The 27,319-nt window shown below is 43.5% G+C and overlaps 1 protein-coding gene across 1 annotated transcript in view; it reads right to left on the bottom strand.

The window, feature by feature from the left end:
• adam12a (ADAM metallopeptidase domain 12a) overlaps positions 1-27,319 on the bottom strand; it is a 347,620-nt gene that overhangs the window by 4,261 nt on the left and 316,040 nt on the right. The window contains exons 18-22 of the mRNA XM_078223418.1: positions 18,624-18,732; positions 17,882-18,017; positions 15,402-15,489; positions 8,241-8,489; positions 3,527-3,642 (exon numbers count right to left, since the gene is read on the bottom strand). Coding sequence (XP_078079544.1) covers positions 3,527-3,642; positions 8,241-8,489; positions 15,402-15,489; positions 17,882-18,017; positions 18,624-18,732 — 698 coding nt within the window. The remainder of the gene's footprint in view (positions 1-3,526; positions 3,643-8,240; positions 8,490-15,401; positions 15,490-17,881; positions 18,018-18,623; positions 18,733-27,319) is intronic.

Consider the following 27,319-nt stretch of genomic DNA (forward strand, 5'->3'; position numbering starts at 1 on the left):
AGTACGTGTCACTTCAGCCTCCTTGTCAGCTTCAAGCCACTCTCCTATCTTACTTTGGCGAAGTTTGCAGATTGTGTGTGTAGGAGTATCCATCACCATTCCCATTATTTGAGATAGTCTCAGGCCTTATATTAAATCCTCCAACATCTCTTTCATCAGACATAACAATTTTCTCCAAACCCTTCAAGTTGTACTTTTCACTGATTTTCAGGCACAGGCCACACTAAATATTGCAAGTTTTATGCTCTTAAGGATTGAAAGTTCTGTAAAGTGCCCGCATGATTGATTAACTTTCTCATGAAATCTCTTCTGTAATAACATTTCTTATTCTGGATGACACCCTGGCCCATCAGTTGAATTAATGAGGTTATGTTGGTAAATCTTACCACTCACTAACTCAGATTCATGATGTAGAGATGCCGACGCTGGACTGGGGTGGGCACAGTAAGAAGTCTCACAACACCAGGTTAAAGTCCAACAGGTTTATTTGGAATCACGGGCTTTTGGAGCGCTGCTCCTTCATCAGGTGAGTCAATTATGTAACTCAGATTCATGAGGGCGAGCTTGACAATTGTCTAGCAATAGAATAGCTTTGCTATCTTCAGCCTTGTCTCTTCACCTGATATGTCCCTTCACTGTGGATGGAACCATTCTTGAAAAATCTCTTTGGCCATCCATGCGTTACTCTGCATATGGTAAACTATAGGTCACTGTGCAACACCTTTAAATGACCTAGGACACTTATATTTTCTAACCACCAAAAGATTTGTTTTATATGAGCCTGCAGCATTTGCACCCGCAAGCCTGTAATTCAATCTTTATTCTGCTTCAGACCAGTAGAATCAAATACACTCACACTTGCCAGGGCAGAATTCGGCAAATGTCGTCAACATAAGCCAGTTTTGTCTGCATTAAAGTTTAAAGTTTATTTATTAGTGTCACATGTAGGCTTACATTAACACTGCAATGAAGTTACTGTGGAAAATCCCCTAGTCGCCACACCCTGGCGCCTGTTCAGGTACACTGAGGGAGAAGTTAGCATGGCTAAAGCACCTGACATTATAAATGTGATCAAGGGATAGATTATGAGCGGCAATTAATTTGTTAGAAAACTCGGAGTATTTTCATGGTCATGCAGCTTCATGGTCAGTGGATTTTTGTGCACCAGATACATCTAACCTTTCAATGCAGTGATGTAGGATTTAAAACATGAAAACCATCCACTGGAAAATGTATATGGATCAGTCCATTTCTTTCCCTCATGATATTTTTTGCCTTTGCAACAAATAATGGGTTGGAGCTAGGGACAAAGGAAGCCATCCATATGAAACACTGTCTAGCAACTCTAACTTAGTAGCATGTTTAGTACGGTGTCCTTCAACAGCTTTATTTGATTCGCAACTGGTGAAAATCTTCAGCAACTGTTCTCTTTGACAACCCCTGATATCATACATCATGGATGAGCCATTATTATATTCTTTCATCGAAACCTTCCAATTCTTGCCCTTTTCAATACCTCTATAGATCTCAATTTTCTGCTTTTGTGTCAACACAACTCTTTTACGCTTCTCATCTTGGCTTTTCCCTGGTTTATTGGATGTCCCAATCACAGGATGGGGTTCATAATTCACATAACAGAAAAAGTAAAAATGATAATGGTGGCTGCAAAGAAGGAGGACTAGCAACGCCTCTACTGGAAGCTTTCCTAACCATTCTGTGGTGACCGGAGATATTTTTGGGTTCCAGATAACTTCACAATTGCTTCCAGTTGGTAAAGTGACAATCCGTACTGAGGGAACATCAGCAATTCTGGTTAGTAGAGTATTCTGGTTGCTAGAATGCTGGATAACACAAAGTTTATCATAGTTACATTGAATTATTAGTATCTTAGCAACATGGATGTAAGTTGCAGTCCTTCAGAATAAATGAAATAACCTGCTTTTGTTGTCAAATTAAAATGCATTGAATAGCACAGATTGAGGTAGAGCTACTCAATAATAACGTGACATTCTGCATCTGTCTCCAGAATACAAACTGTATCTTCAGATTTCAAATATCAATTTTAAAATTAATAGCACGATCAACACTCAAGGTTGCTTTGGATTTTCTGCCTTACACAGAAAATAGATGGAGGCGGTAACTGATGTCAAAAAAAAGATCTTTCTGTGACGCGCGAATTAATTATTATTTTCTGCTCGTGCATCCAATTATTTTGTCTTTTGTTTCTGTTGAACTACAATGCCCATTAAGGCTGAATCAATCCGGAACTTCAATAAATGTTTCTAATTCGTCATTGAAATGCATTGGTATCGAGCTTTAATTAAAAATGACCTTTTAAAACATAGAAGCAGGTTGCTGTTCCAGTCTGCTGTACCATACAGCAGCAAGGCACAGGTTGATGCCTGCAATACAAATTCTTAATTTTCGTTATGTCAAGCAGATGTCAAGCAAAGTCGACATGCTTCTTCACAGGAGGTAATGCAAAACTGACAGGAAAGTCAACTTTAATGAGCCTCCCAGCTGGAAGCTAAAAAGCAGTACTGGCAGATAAGACCATAAGACCATAAGACATAGGAGCAGAATGATTATAAGCCTCTTGACTGGAGAATGATTGGAGGTAGTAGGAGATCCAAGATGGGAGGGGAGAGAGAGAAAAAAAACCCCAAACCATATTAACATCTAGTAAACATCACACATAGACAGAAACCAGTCTTTAAAAAGAAAACACTTCCAACAGAGTCAGATCCCCAAAAAGCAGGCAGCTTGATCTACAAGCTGGTAAAGTGACAATTTATTGTCGGCACAGTGGTTAGCACTGCTGCCTTGCAGCGCCAGGGACCTGGGTTCGATTCCCGGCTTGAGTCACTGTCTATGTGGAGTTTGCACATTCTCCCTGTGTCTGCGTGGGTTCCCTCCGGGTGCTCTGGTTTCCTCCCACAGTCCGAAAGACATGCTTGGCCATGCTAAATTCTCCCTCAGTGTACCCGAACAGGCGCTGGAGTGTGACGACACAGGGATTTTCACAGTGACTTCATGGCAGTGTTAATGTGGGCCTACTTGTGACACTAATGAATGATAAATAAATAAATATAATGTATACAGCTGTATAACAGAATTTCTATAATGTCTGGGGGGGTCAGGGGTGATATATAACACCACTGACTTTGATCAGCTAATGAATTTTGGATTCCGGTGTGAATCCATTCCACTGTGCTTCATATATACCACAGATAGTATGATGGGTTCAGTAGATGGAGAAGCATTTGAAGATTGAAATGTCATACACAAGCTCATGAATATTGTCTTGGTTTTCAAGTGCAATAAATCTATAGTGGGAGCAGGCTTGATGGGCCGAATGGCCTACTTCTGCTTTTACATCTTATGGTCTACACTGCTTGTGAGTATGGTTCAGAAACATACAGGATGTTTATGCTCTCCATCACCAAGTGTACATCAGTGTAGCTGGTCTTTCATGAGTTTATTTCACTTGCAGTCGAGTAAAGGCTCAGTCGTGTAAGTAACTCACCTGACAGGCTTAATCTGGATCTCAGGGCGCTGCACAGAGGGAGCATTCAGGTGAGATGGCCGGTTTATGGGATTTGCTGGCAGAGGTTTCTGTGGAGGACTACGCATCGAAGGACCCTGCAATCAACATGAACAAAATAGCGGCAGTTGCTTGAGATTTGAGTAGAGTAGGGTAACCAGGGAGAAAAACAAATAAACTCCCATATACTTCATAAATGTACAGATGCAGAAGTGCAGGAATTTCTTGCTACTTTTGGAAGTGAGGGTAGTACAGGAGGACAAAGATGGAGAAACAAGTTGGGGGAGGCATGATGTGTTGGAGGAGGTTCCAAAACAGGGAGGGACAAGGCCATGGAGGGAATTGAAAATGAAGTTAAGAATCTTGTAATTTACTAATCTTTTGGCGAGCTGGAACCAAAGCGAACACTGGATGATGGGTGAGCTGAACCTGGTGTGAATTAGAATATGGGCAGCAGGGTTTTGGATGAGCCCAAGTTTATAAAAGGTCGAAGGTGGGAGGATGGCCGTCATAGTAATGGAATAACCAAGTCTGATGGTAACAAAAGCATCCACGAGGATTTCAGCAGCAGACGGGTTGAAGCAAGAGAGAAGACAGGTGGAAGTGGGTGGTCATTGTGATGGAAAGAATGTGGGGTAGGAGTCAGTTTAGAGTCAGATAGGACACTGAGATTGCAAACAATCAGATTCAATCCGAGACAGAGACCAGCAAGAGGTCAGAATCAGTGGCTACAGAGAATTTATGCTGCATTCACATTGTATTTTATGTGAAAATGCTTACATTAATTAATAGAACAATATTCACGTTATTTTAAACGTGCCAACTGAATATTTTAGCTGCAGTGTTGTAGAGAGTTTGTGCTTTTTTACTTTTTAAATTATAAATGTGATTTTCTGCTGTAGAATTATTTTGTTTGCCAAATGGTGACAGTTCCAGATATATTATGTTCTTGGAATCAGATGTGGTTTGCTGCCACTAATACAAATGGAGGATAATAATGGGTCTTCTGCTGACTAATGACTATAATTGGGAGTGTAAATTACTTGCAATCTGTAAAATGCTCTGTTTGCCGTTCATTTACAAAGTGCCAACATACTTAATAACAATAATTGCCACATTCATTATGGTAAATAATAACCTTTTACGAATTTGGTTTAATCGGAAGAGATTTAACATGTTCATACAAGAAAAAAAATAGTAATTGCATGTAAAAGACCACAAACCATTTCCTTCCGCCCTCCCTCACACAAAATATAATAAAACCCAATGCTATGTTCTAATTACATTAACTGTAATATAAATAAAAATTTGATTAACAGATCTCTCAGAATCTGACCAAAGAGAAAAGATCGGTTGCCATTTTGTGGGCAAGTAAGTCAATGTTAACTGTTTATTTTCTTTCTTTTTATCCAGCACTTTCTGTTTTTATTTCCAATTTCCAGCATTTGCTGTGTTTCTTTCTTTTTAAATGACCCAAATCACCTTGGGCCTTTTTGAACATGTTCAAATAACTAATTAAGTAAATGAAAATTTAAACGGAGCTCTAAACAAGTCAAAAGTCTGCTGTTGCCATGGTAATATGGCGTGCAAGATCTTTAATGATATCTGTGTGTGGAAGGCAAAGGAATGACAAAGTTAGAGACGCAATCGTGTCATCCTGTTACTCACTCATGATACAAGAGCATTCTTAAAATCATACATCATGCCAAGGCCAGCATGACAGAGAGTGGACTAATCGTCCCTACATTGGCAGATTAATGGTTATACTAGTGCATTTATAATCCAGACACTTGGGTTAATGATTCAGAAGCATAGGCTGAACCTAACTGCAGGCAGAACAGTTGAGTTCTGAGCCTGCACTTGGCGGCAGCAACACCAGCCCGTCAATTTTACCACAGGCAGTTTCCGAATCGGGTGCCAACAGGCCCATCATTCAACTAAGGACAGAGGGTGGGGCTCCTGATGCTGCTGCTCCATTCTGAAACCTTTGCCACTCAGAGAGGGGGCACTGCTCAGGCAAGCTAGGAGACTTCAGGGGCCTTCCAGATAAAGACTAAAAAATATATAGAAATTTCAGGGGATTGAGTGAGGGAGGGGGAACCCCTGGGAGTGGAGTGGGGTGGGAGTGGGGGGGCGGGGGCAGGGGGGTGGAGGGGCAGTCCCTCTTTGGTGCATGGAGCCACAGGGAGGCATGAACTAGCAGCATTTCATTCACTGGGGGGATGCTGTTCCCTAAAACTGCCCTTAACAGAGCCTTTAATTATGTTAACTGATTGTCCGTCACTGGGAAAATTCCCACTTTTGTCGGGAGTGTGCAGGGATGCCTCCCAACTCCCCATCCAGGGCCGGGTAAAATTCTGCCCATGAGTTCAAATCCCATAACAGTTGGGAGATTTCAATTCAATGAACTAAATCTGGATCAACAAGCTACCATCAGTAATAGTAACCAAAAAATGACCAGATTGGTGCAAAACCCCATCTGATTCACTAATATTTTTGAGGAATATTTCGAGCGGCATGGTGACACAGTGGTTAGCACTGCTGCCTCACATCTCCAGGGACTTGGGTTCGATTTCCGGATTGAGTCACTGTCTGTCTGAAGTTTGCATGCTCTTCCTGTGTCTGCGTGGGTTTCCTCCGGGTGCTCCAGTTTCCTCCCACACTCCAAAGATGTGCGGGATAGGTTGATTGGCCATGCTAAATTGTCCCTAGTGTCCCGGGATATGTAGGTTAGAGGGATTAGTGGGGTAAATATGTAGGGTGACGGGGTGTAGGGCCTGGGTGGGATTGTTGTTGGTGCAGACTCGATGGGCCGAATGGTCTCCTTCTGCACTGTAGGAATTCTATGATTCTATGAAAGTTGATGTGCTGTCCTTATCCAGTCTTCCCTACACGTTGCTCCAGACGCAAAGATGGTCTAGCAAGTAATTCAGATAGATTCAAGAAAGCAGCTCACCACCACTTTCTCAGAGGCATTTAGGAAAGAGCTACATGCACATCCCTTGAATTAATTAAGAAAAACCAGCACCATTCTGTCCTATGCTTCTATGTTGCCTTAGTGGTGCCTTTACACACCCAAGGGTCTTGCAGTCTCCTAAAACCCTAACTAGTTTAATAAATCCAAATAAATGTATCTTCGGGTTACACACAGAGCTTGGGAGCAGGTGAAGAAGCTGTTTACAGGGATGAGCCTCACTGCAACTTACTGAAATTCCCTAAAATAGCAAAACAATCCCTTAAAAACCAGAGTTGCACTTGATCACTCTGAAAGTCAATTTTAAGTCATAAAGAAGAAGCCATTTGGCTCATTGAGTCTGCACCAACTCTCTGATAGAGTATCTTACTCAGACCCTATCCCTGCATTCCCACACATTTACCACGGTTAATTCCCCTAAACTACACATCTTGAGATGCTAAGGGGCAATTTAGCATGGCCAATCCACCTAAACTGCACACCTTTGGACTGTGGGAGGAAACCAGAGCATCCAGAGGAAACCCATGCAGACACGAAGAGAATGTGCAGACTCCACACACAGTCCACCCAAGGCTGGAATTAAACCCGGGTCCCCGGCGCTGTGAGGCAGCATTGCTAACCACTGTGCAACCATGCTGACCTAATCTAATCGGAATTTGAATTCTAGATCTCCTCTCGAGGAAAGGAAGCACAGCTGGTCATTGTATAAGCAATTTCAGCAACCTTTTATCCTGCATTATCTTCCTTCCCTTGTACAGACAGATAAATATTTCAGCATTTCAACACATCCTCAGAAATAAGCAGCTTATTTTCTACTTTCTTCAAGCTTTTATCTCAGCTTCCCTTGAACATCACCATCGCTCAAAGCGTGTAACAAAAACATTATGTAAAATTTTGATTTGTCATGTTGGAGTGAAAACAGTGCACCCATGTCCATGTGTGCTCCGCCAAAACAAAGGTGGTAGGAGCTGGAGATCTTGGGAGCGGGGTGGAAGTGGGAGGAAATTCTTTGAGAGTTTCCCTGTTCCATCCCTATAACTTTAGTAGGACTTTAGCAGAAAACCTCAATGCCCAGAGCCACTATTCTCTCAAGAAGGTTTGATAAAATCTATTTGATTAGAAATAACTATAAACCAGATTGAAACTCTCGGAAATGGTGTTTTACAAATATTTAATGTTGTCCTAGAATATTTGGAAGATAGCTCATGTGGTAAATTCTAACACAACGATTTGTCTGTCAGTATTCAGATCATAGAATTCCTATGGTGCAGAAGGAGTTCATTCAGCCCATCGAGTCTGCACCGACAACAATCCCACCTAGGCCCTATCCCCATAATCCCACATATTTACCTTGTTAATCCCCCACACACTAATGGACAATTTAGCCTGGCCAATCCACCTAACACGCACATCTTTGGAGGGTGGATATTTAATGAAGTTTAAGAATTGGCTTTGCTGCCATAAATGAAGAGTAATAATAGCCTTTGCTGCAGAATGAAAAAGTGAGCAACTGGAACAATGAGGATAATTTTATCCTCTCTTTCTTAAAATTGTTCTTCGTTTATACTAATAGTCTGAATTGTTACAAATTACTGTAAAAACGGTCAAGAGGTTGCAGAAAGATCTGAGAGATGACCCTTTTCAAGCTGTTGATATTTCTCTTGAATTTTTCAGCATGTGGTACCATTTTAGACCTCTGCAGTACATTGAACATATGCAAACCTGTGGATTTCTGAAGGAAGGTTTGGCTGGCAATGGTCTGCCTGGTGCTCCTGATGAATTAGACTCCATGTTGTGGTTCAGTGGCGGCAGGACCCGTTGAGGTGTCAGGGAAAAGTGCAAATTTGCTCTTCCGATTGAATTTGGCAGTGGGTTACTGATGTGAACTGGTTGATAGCGGGGTGGCCCTCGCACAGCTTGATCTCGCTCATTCGGAGCTGCGAATGGGCTGGCTGACTTCAGATTGCCCGCCTGCTGAGACAAACACACAACAAAACTGAACTATAATAAACTTTTGCTGAGGACATATTAGTTAGTACTCATGGAATACTGCTCATATGAAACTTTTCATAAGGAATTATCAATTAGGTGTTGACTAAATCATTAATAGAGAAAGAAAAAAAGACTACAGGAGCAACGGAGGTTGAGGAGAGACCTGATAGAAGTCTACAAGATTATGAGAGGCATGGTCAGAGTGGATAGTCAGAAGCTTTTTCCCAGGATGGAAGAGTCAATTACTAGGGGGCATAGGTTTAAGGTGCGAGGGGGCAAGGTTTAAAGGAGATGTATGAGGCAGATTTTTTACACAGAGAGTAGTGGGTGCCTGGAACCTGTTGCCGGGGGAGGTAGTGGAAGCGGATACGGTAGTGACTTTTAAGGGGGCGTCTTGACAAGTACATGAATAGGATGGAAATAGAGGGATATGGTCCCCGGAAGGGTAGGGGGTTTTAGTTAAGTCGGGCAGCATGGTCGGTGCAGGCTTGGAGGGCCGAAGGGCCTGTTCCTGTGCTGTAATTTTCTTTGTTCTTTGAAATCTCAATAGTTAATTAAGTACTTTCTGGAGTGTTGTCACTGTTGCAATAGAGGAAACACAGTGACTAATATACTCTCAGCAATCTCCCACAAACACCAATGTCATAGTGACCAGATAATCTGCTTCTTGTGATTTTGATTGAGGGGTAAATATTGACTTGGACGTCAGGGCTCCTCCACTCTTTGTCAAATAGTGACATGGAATCGTTTAAATCCACCCAATCAGGAGGATATGGCCTCATAATGGGCAGAATTTTACCTGCACGTCCGCCTGAGGTTTGTACGATTCCACCCGAGGCCAACGGAGAATGCCGTTCTCCAAGCCCTGCCTGCCCCTGGAATTGGGGTGGGCGTGCCAGTAAAATTCCAGCCTATGTCTCATCTGAAAGACAGCACAGCACTCCCTCAGTACTGCACTGGAAGCTCGGTCTTGACCATTGCGTTCAAGCCCTGGAGTGGAGTTTGAACCTGGAATCCTGTGATTTAGAGGCGAGAGTGCTACCAACTGAACCACAGCTACTACATATTTTTGATAAAAATAAACACTCACCAGCGGTTAATAAAATAACAGTTGCAAAGTTCAGCTCTATAGCCCCATTGGTTTGGGCATAACAGGAGCCAGGGGATGAAAACAATGTTGGTGGTCTGCTCCCAGTGACTTCTGGGGTGACGCATGCTGTCCGCCATCTTTTGAAGGGCAATGGTGCAGGAATCCTGCGCATGTTCCAAAAGCAGACAAGCTGACAGATCGTGACGTCAATCAGTGTCTAGCACTGATCTACCCAATATATCATTTTGGATATTGTTGGTTCTGTTAACGCCCTCTCCCAAACATGGACAGCTGAATAAAAGGACACACTCCAGTCAATATTATTTAAAGACATCAACATTTAACTTTCAGACCAGGTACTTTTGACTTATTTTTGCTGCTGCTGAGTTAGTAGAAGTACTTGGTGTTGTGTGGTTGGAGGAGTTGACAGATGTTCTTTCAGTCAGTAGGAAGTGCTGTTTGTTCTTTTTAAGCAGTCCCTCTGGATTGAGGATGACTTGCTTCCACTCTGGTTTGATGGTTTTGAGACGCCTGATCAATTCAATGTGCAATTAGCACTGCTGCCTCACAACGCCAGGGACCCGGGTTCAATTCCCAGCTTGGGTCACTGTGCGGAGTTTGCACATTCTCCCAGTGTTCTGCGTGGGTTTCCTCTGGGTGCTCCGGTTTCCTCCCACAATCTGAAAGACATGCTGATTAGGTGCAATGACCCGTACAGGCACCGGAATGTGGCGACTAGGGGAATCTCACAGTAACTTCATTGCAGTGTTAATGTAAGCCTTACTTGTGACAAATAAATAAACTTTACTTTACTTGTTTCACATGGGGTAGATGGTGCTTAAAGAGTTAGGGTGGTTGGAGTTTGTGCATATTCTTCCCCATCTCGACTTTGCCTCTGTATGCTCCCAATGAAGTCTTGGTGTTTTCCTGAATAAACCTTTTCCATTTCAGTCGGTCACAAGCTGAGGATTCCCATGAGTCGATGGGTTTGCTTGATCTCTTCAGGGATGATTTGAGGACATCCATTTGTGTTCCGCTGCCCTTCTGAAAGTCTCCTGCCATGACCGAGTTGCGAGTCGAGCAGTTGCTTTAGGAGTCAGGCATGAGAACTACATTTCCCACCCAGTAGGGCTAGTTTTAGATGATTAACATCTGGCCATGTTGACCTGAGAGAGAATGTTGCTGTTGGACTACCTGTCTTTCCACTGGATTTGGAGGATCTTGTGAAGTGCTTTAAAGTGTCTGCTATAGGATGTCCATGTCTCAGAAGTGTTTAGGAGGGCAGGGATCACTTCTGCCTGGTAAACCAAGATCTCGGTCTCATGTTTGAGATCCTGGTCCTCAAATAGTCTGTTCCTTATTCGACCAAAGGCTGAGCTGTCACCTTAGTCGCCCTTTTTCAAGAGGTGGCTCCCAAGTTAAGGAAATTAGTCTGCATTTTCCAGGATCTTGCTGTGGGAGTCGGTTGAAAGCTGACTGTAGTTTTTGGGTGTTTACTGAAAAGCCCACTTGCTCCTATGTTTTGGAGAAGAAGTCGACAATGACCTGGGGCTTAGTTTATGAGTGAGTGCTGACACTCTGCATCATCTGCATATTGAAGCTCCATGACCGAGATTGGAGAAGATTTGGTTTTGGATTGAAGGCAGTGTAGATTGAACAATTTCCCTTCTTCGCGCCTGTGTGTAATCTACTGGAGGCGAGGTGCAGTATTGCAATGAGGAAAATGGAGAAAAGAGGCGGTGCAATGACACAGTCTTGCTTGCTTTTGAAAGACATCTGGGTGAATCAGTTGCTTCCAGTCATGCGGGATATGGTTCATCTTGAGTGCAGTGTGACTGGGATATGGAGCTGAGGCAGCTTTTAACAAAGACAGAAAGAGGTAGGGTCTTACCAGGAGACCATACCCACCTAATTCCTCAGAAACTACTTCTACCTGGACCTCAGCCAGCAGTAATGTCTGTGCTTCATCAATGAGGTGGTCACAGAACATTGCCACTTCCTTGAACCGGACTTACATCCACACATCAGGGTGAGAATGGCATTGCTAGTAGCCGTCAAGGTCACTGGTGCCCACACCTTCTACACCAATTGCTCCTTCCAGTTTGGAACAAGTGACATCACCGACATATCTGAGTTTGCCATGCATCGCTACATTCTGCTGGTCACTGAGGCCCTGTATATATACACACTATCATTTGGAGAGAGGTTGACAGCTCTGTTGTACACAGAGTCACTGCTCCTCCCATGGGGTGACATCTCAGCAATCCTAGTAATTACTGGAGGACAAATTGCTGGAGTGCTGTCTGACCCTGCATGTCCCTTTGCACACCGGTATGTGCAGCCATGATAGCAGCAGCCTGAGCCTGCATTGACCCAAGCTGGGTTTGCACTACAACAAGCAGGGATCGCAGGACTTCAGTCTGAGCTTTGACCTCAGCACTCAGACAATGGCTGGTTTCTGCCTGTTCTGCAATGGAAGCTGAGACATTAGCCAGCAGATGCTGCATCATAGCTGGGTCCACAGGTATTGTCAGGGAGTTGGTCACCATTTCTGTGCAGAAAGTGAGGGCTCTGTGCAAACCTTGTGCCAAGTTGGAGCTCGGTTCCTCCATGCTCCTTATGGTGACAACAGGCTACTCTGCCAATACATCAAGCAGTATGACGTATGCCTCCAGAAGCCAAATCAAAGTTCAAATTTGAGTCCTCTACAGCAGAATGCATCCTTGACCTCACTTCTCAGGGAAGTGGAACTACTCTTTCACTCTGGCCTGACTGCAGCTCACTCGAGCTCAGTAACTCACCATGTGGAGATCTCTTTACTATCCTCTCAGATACTCAGGAATGATGTGGGGATGCCAGCGTTGGATTGGGGTAAACACAGTAGGAGCTTTAACAACACCAGGTTAAAGTCCAACAGGTTTATTTGGTAGCAAATGCCATTAGCTTTTGGAGCGCTGCTTCTTCGTCAGATGGAGTGGAAATCTGCTCTCAAACAGGGCACAGAGACACAAAATCAAGTTACAGAATACTGATTAGAATGTGAAGCTCTACAGCCAACCAGGTCTACAACCAACCTGATTGGCTGTAGAGATTCACATTCTCATGGCATTTGCTACCAAATAAACCTGTTGGACTTTAACCTCGTGTTGTTAAAACTCCTACTGTGTATACTCAAGAATGCCAGTGTCTGAACTACTGACTGCAAGTGTTGGATCAAGTGACAATTGCTCCGAGGTCTGTTCTTTCTCTGGGCCTTCATCCTCAGGCACTGCTAGCTGGCTAGGCAGCAGGTTCTGGGTCGATGGAAGCATGAATGCAGAAGGAGAGTACAAACAAAGAACAAAGAACAATACAGCACAGGAACAGGCCCTTCGGCCCTCCAAGCCCGCGCCGCTCCCCGGTCCAGGATTGAATCCTGAATCCAGGATCCCTGCCCAATTTTCCAGCCTATCTACATACTAATATCCTATCCACCGAGCTGTCCCTCACAGCTACGATGCTTTGTTCATCACAACCTATTAACTATCCCCCACCCCCCCATTTCAGAACATGTGATCTCCAGGGAGAGGCGAAAACCCAGAGTGAAAACCCCAGGGCCAATATGGGGAAAAAAAATCTGGGAAATTCCTCTCCGACCCCCTGAGGCGATCGAAACGAGTCCAGGAGATCACACTGGCCCTGATCGGAAAATGCTTCCCAACCCTAGTCATTTCCACTTCCACGAACACCATATGAATTCCCTGCCCCCGAGACAGGTTCCCAACTATCCGCAGTCTCGCTCTGTACTGGCACCAGCAAGATGATCATAGAATGAAGCCTTGAAACGAGAAACAAGGAACAATTAGCCCGCGCCGCTCCCTGGTCCAAACTAGACCACTCTTTTGTATCCCTCCATTCCCACTCCGTTCATATAGCTGTCTAGATAAGTCTTAAACGTTCCCAGTGTGTCCGCCTCCACCACCTTGCCCGGCAACACATTCCAGGCCCCCACGACCCTCTGTGTAAAATATGTCCTTCTGATATCTGTGTTAAACCTCCCCCCCTTCACCTTGAACCTATGACCCCTCGTGAACGTCACCACCGACCCGGGGAAAAGCTTCCCACCGTTCACCCTATCTATGCCTTTCATAATTTTATACACCTCTATTAAGTCTCCCCTCATCCTCCGTCTTTCCAAGGAGAACAACCCCAGTTTCCCCAATCTCTCCTCATAACCAAGCCCCTCCATACCAGGCAACATCCTGGTAAACCTCCTCTGTACTCTCTCCAAAGCCTCCACGTTCTTCTGGTAGTGTGGCGACCAGAACTGGACGCAGTATTCCAAATGCGGCCGAACCAACGTTCTATACATCTGCAACATCAGACCCCAACTCTTATACTCTATGCCCCGTCCTATAAAGGCAAGCATGCCATATGACTTCTTCACCACCTTCTCCACCTGTGACGTCACCTTCAAAGATCTGTGGACTTGCACACCCAGGTCCCTCTGCGTCTCTACACCCTTTATGGTTCTTCCATTTATCGTGTAGCTCCTCCCTACATTATTCCCACCAAAATGCATCACTTCGCATTTATCAGGATTGAACTCCATCTGCCATTTCCTTGCCCAAATTTCCAGCCTATCTATATCCTTCTGTAGCCTCTGACAATGTTCCTCACTATCTGCAAGTCCTGCCAGTTTTGTGTCGTCCGCAAACTTACTGATCACCCCAGTTACTCCTTCTTCCAGATCATTTATATAAATCACAGTACTGGGGTGAGGATAGGCAGTTGGGTGTAAAGTAGGACGTGCATGGTTACATTATCTGAAATCTGTACATCATCCCAGACTGCAGAATGATAGTGAAGTGGAAAGAGGCATAAGGTAGGAATGTGGATGGTTTCAGTGTTGGTGGTTGTAATGGCTGAAGTGGAGACTCCACCAATAATGCTGAGCTCCATCTTCCCCAAGGAGGCGAGGACACGCAGCTGTGCCTATCCCCTGCTGGTTCTCTGCTGCTCCTCCTGTCATCTGCCACCTTCTTGTGATAAAAATCAAGAGTGTCAGTGCGCGTGTATCAATGTGTTTGGATGACGTGCCTGTCATTGCTGAAAGTATGTGGAAGCTGCGAAATGTGAGTGTGAAGCTTGCAGCTGTGGTGTGTAAGGGTGAGGTGGAGCATATGAACGTTAGACACAAGTCCTGATTGTTGGAGGTTGCTGATGGTTGAGCAATGTGGGCTGTGGTGCATTGAGCAGTGTCAGAGCTTCATGGTGCAATGGATAAGATATAGCATTTGACAATGAATTCATTGACCTTGATCATTTGTGAGAGATCGCTGATGTTTTTCTGGCAGTGTATCCAAGTTTTTGGAGCCAGACTCCAGGAATGGTCCTCCCTAGCTGTTTGCTTCCATTGCATTCACAGTATGTATCTGAGGGCCTCCGGCCCTCCTCCAGATGGACATGCTCTCTCCTCTTTTCTGTATCCTACACTGATGCTTCAAGCACTGTATCTGGGAACCTACAAGCCTTCCCCTAGCCCCCTGTTTGTTTCTATCAGAGGCTCTTCCCCAGCCACTTCCAGGATCCAAATATGGCCAGACTTCCCTTTAAGAGGTGCAGATTAGCTTTAATTGGCATTAGTCTTGCATGAACCTGGGTCCCCTGCTGGTTGTGCAGCCACTCAGCAGCACATAAGGTACTCAAAGATTATCAAACAGCACAAAGTTCCTGTGGGGCAATCACACATCACCCTAACCTGCACCTAGTCACAGGCCCAATCAAAAGCTTCACCCAGTAATGTATTTCTGATGACGTACCTTATATATGTTGCCTTGTCTTTTGATGGGAGTTGTGTAGGTTGTGCTAGATTGGCTTGTTGTTGAAGATCTAGTTGGACCTACAGTCCTAGAAATCGAAAAAGGAAAGATCTTAGTCCAGTTAATGTATACAGGTTTTATATATTCAATTACGATTACAGTTTATGAAATCAAAGACAATAAATATACATTTCAGAACAATTTTCATGGGGTCAAATCTTTACCAGTTGTAATTTATTCCAAGCTGTTCTTCCCTCAAACATCTTCTAATTTTAACCCCAATAGGAATGTGCCCATTCCGTATGCACCAATAGCCCTGTGACATCTTGTCCAAGAGATTATTATTTTTCTGGCTGGACAGTGAGTTTAGTTGACAAACTATTTGATCATGGACAGCATCACAAGCAAGTTTAGTCCCACCCTTATCTGACATCTTTCTACATGAAATTACCAGCAGGAGTCACTAGATGACAACCAAAGCAGGATCCTTGGATAAAGTTCCTCCTATTTACCCTGGGAAAACCAAGACCAATTTACATCTCTGCAGCTAGCTGGTTGTGCGGTCAGTTAACGGAGGGCAGACTGGAATCAAAGTGCTCACTTTCTGAGTAGAGTGTCCCTTTACAATGTTGTGCAGTCTATTAACCTAAAACCACTGCGGAGTTAAACTTGTCTTATTGTTATCAAACTCAAATTTGGAAATAAGCTGCTTTTCTTTTTCAATTCCTCTTTACTCCTGGCAACTGTATTTTTCAAGACTGGGGCAAATTGTTGACTAATATTTGCAAGGATAGAAAAAGTTTGGAAGTGGTATTCCATTCATTTGCTGGAGTTGAAATGAAAGATGTGAAACAAGATCAAGCAGTGAATTGGGACTCTGTCTTCTCGCACTGGTAGCTGGTTTCAAATCCAAAACCAATTCTTTAATTGAAAATCTCCTTCCTTCTGAAAGGCCTAATATTTAGGGTCCAGAGCAGCAGTATTGTATCTCTAAAGCAGTGCCATTTTCCATGGTAACCACAGAACCAGATGGACTACTAAAACCTACATACTGGACGGTGAATGAAATAAAGGCCAGCATTCTCCAGCCATTCACGCTGGCGGAATTCTCTGGTCTCGCTGCGGGTTTCCTGGCGGCATGGGGTGGCTTCAGTAGGAATTCCCATTGACAGCGGCGGGAGCAGAAGATCTCGCTGACCCCTTGCCACTGAGAAAAACGCTGAGGGGAGGCCAGAGAATCTTGCCCAAAATATTGTAAGAGGGAGCATACTGCAAGAATTTTGATAAAGTATAATGGCAAGTTAAAATTAGGAAATTTCTGTTTGCAGGTCCCAATCCTGCTGTTGCCAAAGCCAGGACCCAGAGGGCAATTTTTGAGAAGAGGGTCAATTAAGTGGTTGCCTCGAGGAGTCTCATCCTCTCGCTGCCTGTGGCCAGATAGCCATCAACTCTCATTCCCCCATTCCTACCTCCATGGAATTTGCCTAGGGGTGCGACGGTGGCGGGAGCTTGGCATGCTGGCCAATGGTGGTCCTGCCTCTGCAGCCAAATGAAAAGTTGGCCCACCATTTTGGATCATTTCATACAATATACATGAAAATATCCACATGATAGAGAAAGGCAAATGCCTTCCCTCTGCTTTTTGAAATATAGTTTGGATGTCAATAGTATCTGGATTCTTTATCAGTAATTAGGGAAGTAGGGTATCTAGATACTACCTCTCCGTCAGGTTCTAACATTGCATTCTCATCAACAAAGTAAAAAAACATCTTCAAAAGTCCCCATTTCAAAGACTAGAGGATTTAAAAAATTCATTCATAGGATGTGGGCATTGCTGGCTGACCAGTATTTATTGACCATCCCTAGTTGCCCTTGAGAAGGTGGTGGTGAACTGCCTTCTTGAACTGCTGCAGTCCATGTGGTGTAGCTATAAGGGAGGGAATTCCAGGATTTTGACCCAGTGACAATGAAGGAATGGCAATACATTTCCAAGTCAGGATGGTGTGCGGCTCAGAGCGGAATTTCCAGATGATGGCGTTCCCATGCATCTGCTGTCCTTGCCCTTCCAAATAGCATCAGTTCTGAGTACGGAAAGTGATGCCTGAGGAACCTTGATGAGTTCCTGCAACGCAGCGCATCATGTAGATGGTACATAATGCAGCCACAGTGTGTTGGTGGTGGGGGAGTGGATCTTTGTGGATGGGGTGCCAATCAAGTGGCATGCTTTGTCCTGGATGGTGTCAAGCTTCTTGAGTGTTGTTGGAGTTGCACTCATCCAGACAAGAGAAAAGTATACCATCACACTCCTGACTTGTGCCTTGGAGATGGTGGACAGGTTTTGGGGAGTCAGGAAGTGAGTTACTCGCTGCAGGATTCCGAGCCTCTGACCTGTTCTGGTAGCCATATTTATATGGCTAGTCCAGTTCAGTTTCAGGTCAATGGCAACTTCCAGGAAATATTTATTGTTAGAAAGTCCTTACCTTAATTTTTCAACTGTGGTCATTTTATGTGAGAAGACAAGTTGGAGCAATGTCTTCCTTTTGAAACACATTATCAGCCCCGCGGTGATAAGACTCAAGATGGTAACTAGTATACCCACAAACAGGCTATTGCTTTCTGAAACAAAAGGCATGAATACAGAATCAGTTTTGACAGCAACATTGCCTTTAAAATAACTTCTGTCAAGTTGTATAAAAGTTTAATCAAGAAATGAATCTCGTTATTTATTCCGCAAGTTTTGGTTCCAGGAATTATCCCAAGGGTTTTCTCCATTGGCTGCTCTAACTGGAGCATTCACATAAATGGGCTTTCTGGCAAAGTTACGGTGGTTGATCAGCAAGCTACCCCCGACAAGTAAATTTCCAGAGACCAAATTTGGGGCACATCCTTGTACTTTAGTAACAGACTATTATTTATTCATGAAGAACTCATGTTAAAGGTACCTTGAGTGAAATGAGTTTGTTTGAAGTTGCAACTGCAGCATACAGTGCTGCATACGGGCTAGGTTAACATTTTGATTCTGTCTGCACATTCTTACATAGGGAACAGGTATTGGTTTCCAACATGATATATTATTTACGCTACATAGACTAGTTTCCAAATCATGTTTTATTACAAATACGCAAGAAAAATGCTGACATACATATGTAGAAGAAGCTAATGCCACTTTGTGTATGTGAATGTAATGCATTGCTGGTAGAAAAATATACAGTCATTCCTCACCTTCAAGCCTCATGGGTCCACTGTCTACACTTCCCCCTAAACCAGGTTTGTCACAATATGGAGGAGCCCAGTCATGGTCACAGTGGCAGTTTTTATTGTTGTTACAAACCTATTAACATGTAAAATAATAAGTGAGCAATTGTTAACATGTTTAAAAGAAGAACAGTCTTTATTTTTCTGCTTTACATGTCAATTTATATGCCATACACACTAAGTAGAAAAAGCTAACCAACTTAATAAAAGTTGCACATTCAATGGGGTAAAATTTCTGGTCCCACCCACTGTGGGAATCATTGCGCGCAGGATGGGAAAATTTGGTGGACCATTTAAATGTCCGTTGATCTCGGGCTGGAATTTCCGGTCTTGAGGGCAGGCAAGACCAGAAAACCCCACCCAATGTTTCAGATCTTACATTGAGGGTTAATAACAAATATATCTTATCTTGATAGCTTGATTGATAAATGCACCATTTGGCATGGCACTCTGCCTTGTACCTAGAGCACCCTAGATTCAATTCCTGGATTGTGCATAATCAACTGTTCCATGTTGGCAGCGCCAATGTATATTCCTATCCAGGGAGTGAAAAACCATTCAGGGTTCTCTTTCCTGAATGTTATCCGCTGACTTTTGCCTGGAATTGTTGCAGATATCAGCTGAGGGCAGGAGAAATCCACCTGTACTGACCACCGCCCCCCTCCCCCGCCGTGTAGTTAAATAGCCTAGCCCTATGCCCGTAACCCCACATATTTAGCGTGCTAATCTCCCTGACACTGACGGACAATTTAGCATGGCCAATCAACCTAATCTGCATATCTTTGGAATGTGGGAGGAAACCAGAGCACCCCGAGGAAACCCACGCAGACATGGAGGGAACGTGCAAACTCCACGCAGGCAGTCACCCGAGGCCGGAATTGAACCTGGGTCCCTGGAGCTGTGAGGCATCAATGATAACCACTGATAACCATGAACTGATGGAGCATTAGTAAGTGTGGAGGAGAGAAGAGAAAATATATGATCATGGGCTAAATTCTAATTCTGTAACAATAATTACAACTGACAATGGCCTCATGACTTGAAACTACCAGAACATTTAGTACGAATTACCTTATTTAGCTCAGTGGACAGTGTATAGACATTTATTTATGAGTACATATACTACACAACATGAATTGTACTGCAACTGACAGGTGTGGGACAGAGGATTACAAATATTACACAATTACTTCTAAAACTTTGTATATAGGTTATGGTTAGGCACATCTTCTCAAGGACAACTTTTACAGATGCACCATAGAAAGCATTCTTTCTGGTTGTATCACAGCTTGGTATGGCTCCTGCTCTGCCCAAGACCGCAAGGAACTACAAAAGGTTGTGAATGTAGCCCAATCCATCACGCAAACCAGCCTCCCATTCATTGACTCTGTCTACACTTCCCGCTGCCTCAGAAAAGCAGCCAGCATAATTAAGGACACGCACGCACCCTGACATTCTCTCTTCCACCTGCTTCCATCGAGAAAAAGATACAAAAGCCTGAGGTCACGTACAAACCAACTCAAGAATAGCTTCTTCCCTGCTGCTGTCAGACTTTTGAATGGACCAACCTTGCATTAAGTTGATCTTTCTCTACACCCAGCTATGACTGTAACACTACAGTCTGCACTCTCTTGTTTCCTTTTCTATGAATGGTGTGTTCTGTCTGTATAGCGTGCAAGAAACAATACTTTTCACTGTATACTAATACATGTGACAATAATAAATCAAATTAAATCAAATCAAAAATGTCAGGATGGGCAATAAATGCTGGCACGGTGGCACAGTGGTTAGCATTGCTATCTCACAGTGCCAGAGACCTGGGTACAACTCCAACCTCGGATGACTGTCTGTGTGGAGTCTGCACATTCTCCCCATGTCTGCATGGGTTTTCTCCGGGTGCTCCGGTTTCCTCCCACAGTCCAAAGAGGTCTGGGTTTGGTGGATTGACCATGCTCAATTGCCCCTTAGTGTCAGGAGGATTAGCAGGGTTACAAGGATAGGGCCTGGGTGGGATTGTTGTTGGTGCAGGCTCGATGGGCCAAGTGGCCTCCTTCTGCACTGTGGGGGTTCTATGATTCTAATACTCGCATTGAGTGAATGATGTAAAAAAAAGGATAAGGTGATTGGTGACTGAATCATGCACAGTTAATCCAGCACATCTATTTCCTAGTGGCCTAATCAAGAGCCGTATAGACAAAGAGTTGGTTGCTGGTTATGTCCCTGTTGCCTCAGTCACGTAACGTTATCTAAGGGCAATTTCAAGTGGTAAAAAAAGCAGCAAGTATGAATACATATGGAAATTGAGTATAGGAAAAGGCCTGATCCATCCTGAACCAATGCATCATTGTTCTATCATGGCTTCTTTCACATACCAACCTTTGATTCCCTATTCCAGGAACACTAAAGGGATTTTATGTCTTTATGTTCCTGGTGGGAGGCCTTAGTTGCTGGCAATGCGTTTCTGAAATTCTACTGCAAACTGTGCATAATTTTCCAATCTCGTTCAAAGTGGTTGGAAAATCATATGTGGTGCCAGCAAGTATTTGATAGGTATTGGTGCTGGACTAAAGTTACCCACTGGGAGCATGAAGTTTTGAGCACAGATCAATGCAAGAAGCACAGGAACATTGAATTTCCCCATTTATTTCAGAAACTGTAATCTTTAAAGGGTGGCAGAGTTGTTAAATCTAAATCTCTGACATTGCACATAAGTGCAGATCAGAAATATTTTTTTTAAAATGAAGTACAGCTCACAACCAGTGATCATGTTCTTGGCTTCAAAAATACAATTTTGTCAATTCTACAACATTTATATCCAGTAAACTAAAACGTTTCTAAATGGATGGAGTCTGCAAAAGGAAATGAAAAGTGCTCACTGGTTACCTGAAACTGAATTTGTGGGATTCAGAAAAAACTATTCATTCCTCTTCAAAGTGAGATTAAAATGTTCCATATTGTAGAAATACCTTAGAATCTGGAACCCACTGATGGCCCAATTTGCTGATTAAAAAGCTCATCGAAAATTAATTCTTTGAACAAGCAAAATCGTGACTATCAGTTTTAGTGCTGCAAATGATCTAATCAATAATGAGAAATGGCTCTTTATGTAGTCCATTAATAGAGCCCCTTGAACGTCTGAAAAGTACTTTACACAGCTTGTGAAGCTGCTTCTACAGACTTGACTTGTTTAAAAAAAAAAGGATTTATTGGAATTGTTAAGACTTGATAATTGTACATTGTCATAATAAAATAATGGGCTGTCTTTTCCTCCAGATTTTACAGGGAAAATTAATGGAGTTAATTTACAACTGGTTGTTGGAGCATAGAACTGGCTGGGTCAGATAGCTCCAGTGTTGAAATGTCTCCTCATCTCTGTCCTAATGGTTGACCCCTTATTCTGAGACTGTGACACCTTGTTCTAGGTTCCTGCAGCCAGGGGGAACATCCTCTTAGCATCTACCCCTGTCAAATCCTTAAGAATTTTATGTTTGAATCAAATCAGATCTCAACATTTTGAAGAATCTATTTAGGTATGAACCCTGTATTTTGTAATCAACGTTGTGTTTCTTGCTAACTATTGGAATATGGCAAAACACTAGCAAACACTAAACAAAATTCAAAATAATTCATGCTTCTATTGTAGAAGTGGACTAATTCAATGTACTTTTAAAAATAGGATTTAATAAGGGTTTATTGACATAAGAATCTATGAGAAATGCATGTACAGCAATTATATTTATTAAAATCTCATGAAGAAAAATGCTAGAGTGAGAATGTTGCACACAAAAATGCTAATAGTTTTAGTTTAGTTTATTTATTAGTGTCACTAGTAGGCTTACATTAACTCTACAATGAAGTTACTGTGAAAATCCCCTCGTTGCCACACTCCGGCACCTGTTCGGATACACTGATGGAGAATTTAGCATGGCCAATGTACCTAACCACCATGTCTTTCAGACTGTGGGAGGAAACTGGAGCACTTGGAGGAAATCCAGGGAGAACGTGCAGACTCTGCACAGACAGTGACCCAAGCCAGGAACTGAAGCTGGGTCTCTGGCACTGTGAGGCAGCAGTGCTAACCACTGTGCCACCGTGCCACCCATAATAATATGGTTGGTGCCAAATTTTCACCAAAACCCATAAAACTGCTTTCTTTAGGTAATGTGTTGCATTTTTATAATGGTAAATAAAGCCTCTCAAAAATGAAAAAACAATTTTCACTGATTTTAAACATAAAACTTTGCAAAGTGAGATGATGGGATTAGGAATGCAGTTTTGATGATGAGTGAGCTGTGAACAATTGCATCTTACCCCTTTACTAGACACTGCAAACCAAAATAATTACAGACTATTTTATTTCTGAATAAGTACAATCCCAAATCATGATACTGTCCTATTCAATAAAAACTACCTTTGTTCCTGATGTGATAATTTACTTGTGTCCAATTATAAATTGGAAAGAGTCACCACATTTTTAACGACTTCTTAAAAAGTTATTTTTCATTTGATTAGACACATACTCTATTTTTCTCATTTTTTTCCCCTCAATCTTGCCAACCTACACCCTGTCTAATAAAAAGATGAGAAGCCTACTCTTACCGATCTAACTGAACTAGTCATTAGAAGTTACAGAGAAGGAGCCTCCACTCCCACAGCGATACTGCAAGAATTAGACACCGAGTGTGTGTGGAAATCATGCAGCTTAATGCACTTTAGCGCTCTGACATACTGCACCACCTCGTTGCCTGATGTTGAGTCATGATTTTAAAAATAATTTTCAATGCCCCCCCGCCCCCCTCCCCCCCCTCCTTGAATCAGTTGAATAATGCAAAAAGGTCCTATCTGGACAAGTTGGCTCAAAAAATAGGAAATCAAAAGGTTTCCATTCTCTTTTACAGCATTGCCAATCTGAATTTTGAGGTCACTGTGTCCTCTTTTATATTAATCCAAAGGGAATCAAGTTGCAATTCTGTAACAGCACAAAAGCTCCGTTGGCTGTGTATCATTATCAGATAATGACAGAGTTCTTTCAGATCCAGGAAACATCAACTACAGAAACATTCTGGTGTTGCATGATAATCAGAAACCAAATGTCGAAAATGCCAAAAGATAAAAAACATGTTACAAATAATTGTTAAGTAAAGGTTACCCATCTCTTTAACTTCAGTATTTCCATTCTTGTAGTAACACAGAGCACCAAGAGATGTCACAATTGGGTGTTTTTGAAGTCAGTATAGCTTTTTTGAATTATTTTGTCTGAAACTCATACAGCAGGGTAGCAGGCAATTCAGCCCAACCAATCCGCAGGGGTGTTTACTCTCTACATGAGAAAATAGTTGCAATCATATTTCCCCAAACCTTTTTCTTGCTCTGCTTGCCCAATTTAACATTGAATCTTCACACTGGGTAGAATTTAATTGTCATGGTGGGCTGGGCACAGTGGTGGGCCTCCTGCTCAATTACGCCTCCGCATAGCTGCTGTTCAATCAGGGTTGGCAGCTCTACAGTACCAGGAGTACCACTGGGAGTGGTGACTAGTATTGGAACTGTACTCAGATCTTCATCGGGGACTACAAATGGGACCCTGGAGCGAGGCAAGTGGAGTGGGATGGGAATGCCGGGGGTGGGGGGGGGGAAGGGAGTGGTGGTGTGGTGAGTTGGTGGAAGGTGGGTTGAGCAAGGGCAGGGGCGAGGATGGCTTCTCTCAGGCCTGCATCCTCCCCCATCCCAATTCAGGGTCCATAGATCAGGCATAGTACCTGACAGTGAGGGACCCCCCCCCCATCTCTCTGTTGGCCAGACAGAAACCCATTAGGGTTTGCTGTGCAGTTGACCCACACGGTGAGTCCTCTGTCCACTGCTGGTAGAGGCCCTTCAGTGGAAATTGTGCTGCCATCTATCCTTCCCCCCTGGAGCTTGATTGGGGGGAGTTGGGAAGTTGATGGGGTCTGCAGACTGCACTCTCCTCCTCAATCAAAAGACCTGCCTCTTTCTCTGGGAGGAACATTAAATTGTACCTATTGTTACTGCCTCAGTCACAAAACATGGAAGTGAATTTCAGTTCTTCATGACTTCCATTCTAAATGCCTTACATTTAATCTTTTATCTGTGGTCTCTCACAAAATCTGCTAGCCTATTATATTTTTCATAAATTTAAATACTTTTATCATATCATTTTATAATCTGTTATCTTCAGGAAAAAGAATAATTTTTTTCAAATCTTTCTTCATACTTTGTATTCCCTCATACTGAACATCATCCAAGTGAATCGATGTGCTACCATCTCTAAAGCCTCAAATTTCTTCCGATAATGTGAAGCAATATAGCGAACTGAGGTCTCATTAGGGTTTCACAGAAGCTCAACATTGTCTCTTGGCTTTTTATAACATACCCCTTGTGATAAGGCTTGGAATTCCATTAGCTTTTTCCAAATGGCCTTTTCTAACTGAATCACAGAAGGTGAATCTATTATCTAAAACATTGTCACATTGGTTTAATAGAACCTAACAAGTCTACGAACAAGATGCACACAGTTTTATCTAGTCATTTATTCATAAGACATAGAATGAATGTAACACAGGGCATTTTCTGTCAAATACTCTGGCTGTTCATTGGTGTGTAAATGTACTATAATTGTGAGTCTTGGTGCTGCTTTATTTAAAATATTGTTAATTGGAAATTTTCATTTTTCCAGGATATGAAAAATAACTTGATAATGTGTCTAAAACAGCATTCTAGAATTGACCTGATTAGGAGATTGGTTTGGTGGTGGAAGACACAGTTGGGAGAATGGATATGTATTCGAATAGGAAGGAAGTGACTCTGTGGGCACTAACTTCCATGGGGTGGCATTCAGACCACTCCGTTCCTAGTCACCTACCCACAAATGAAGCCTCACCTTTCTCATTTGACCTTCTGACTAGGGCCAGGTGAAAAAAGCATACTGCAGAAGGTTTCCAAGGTGCAGCTGAGTTGGAGGTACAGAACCATGTCCCCTATGTATCAGAAACAGGTAACGGAGCTGGCTTTGCCGTTTGTAGATGGGGCCTAGGTCAATGCCTAGGTCAATGCCAACTGATCCATTCACTTTCATTCCTTTTTCTTTCCCCTCCTGACACCCCCCCAGTGACCTTTGTACTGACAACACCCCCCACTGACCACCTGACCGCTTTCATCGACCACCTGACCCCCATCACCAACCACCTGACCTTCTGAACTGACCACTCGACCCTCCGCATTTATTACCCTGCCACTTTCAGAAGCCAGGGAGGAGGGAAATTTGGAAGGCAAGAGGGTAGGATTGGGGTTGTGGGAGGGGTGTGGTGGGGTGGTGGAGATGGGGTAGGGTGGCCAATCGAGGTGTTAATTCAGTGGGGAGACAGTGGTCAAAGAACAAAGAACAATACAGCACAGGAACAGGCCCTTCGGCCCTCCAAGCCCGCGCCGCTCCCCGGTCCAGGATTGAATCCTGAATCCAGGATCCCCGCCCAATTTTCCAACCTATCTACATCCTAATATCCTATCCACCGAGCTGTCCCTCACAGCTACGATGCTTTGTTCATCACAACCTATTAACTCACCCCCACCCCCCCATTCCAGACCATGTGATCTCCAGGGAGAGGCGAAAACTCAGAGTGAAAACCCCAGGGCCAATATGGGGAAAAAAAATCTGGGAAATTCCTCTCCGACCCCCTGAGGCGATCGAAACGAGTCCAGGAGATCACACTGGCCCTGATCAGAAAATGCTTCCCAACCCTATTCATTTCCACTTCTGCTTTACGAACACCATCTGAATTCCCTGCCCCCGAGACAGGTCATTTGTGGTCAGTGGGAGGGGTGGCCATGGTGGTGTAATCTGTGGGGAGGGTCGCTGAATCTCCCACTATCAATATCCTGGGGGTTAGAACTGAACTAGCCATATAACTACTGTCACTACAAGAGCGGGTCAGAGGCTGGGAATCCAACGGTGAGTAACTCCCTTCCTGACTCCCCAAAGCCTGTCCACCATCTACAAGGCAAAAGTCAGGCGTGTGATGGAATACCCTCTACTTGCCTGGATGGATGCAGCTCCAACAACACTCAAAAAGCTTGACAAAGCAGCCCACTTGACTGCTACCCCCTCCACAAACATTCAATCCCTCCATGACTGATGAACAATAGCAGCTGTGCATACCATCTACAAGATTCACTGCTGGAACTCACTTTCCAAACTCACAACCACTACCATCTGCCAATTAGCAGCAGGTTACAGGGTGGCTTACAGAGCATCAATGTGTGTTGGAAGGCAGCATATCTGACCTAGGAAGCTGCAGGCTGTGAGCCAGAACAAGGTCATGGCTACTCTTTAAAGAGTCCCCTAGCATGGGCCAGAGTCGGGTGACTCAACCTATGTTCACTGAAGAAGAGCAAGTGTGAAATATGAAGATTTCTGAGTTTTGCAGTCTATTCGGGTAAGTCCATTTTAATTTGAGCCCATATCTGCCAACCAGCCCAATCTTCATAGGTGGTGAAATTTTCATAAATCACCAGTCTCCCACCTTTAGACAATAAGGAGTTGTACATTAATGTCATATTTCCATGCACAGATAGCTGCGCTATCGGAGCATGGAGAGAGGCCCTCCAAAAAGGGCAAAGGTGTCCCAGATTCAGTGAGACCACCCTTG

This window comes from Mustelus asterias, chromosome 11 (genome assembly GCF_964213995.1).
Source record: "Mustelus asterias chromosome 11, sMusAst1.hap1.1, whole genome shotgun sequence".
Taxonomy (NCBI): domain Eukaryota; kingdom Metazoa; phylum Chordata; class Chondrichthyes; order Carcharhiniformes; family Triakidae; genus Mustelus; species Mustelus asterias.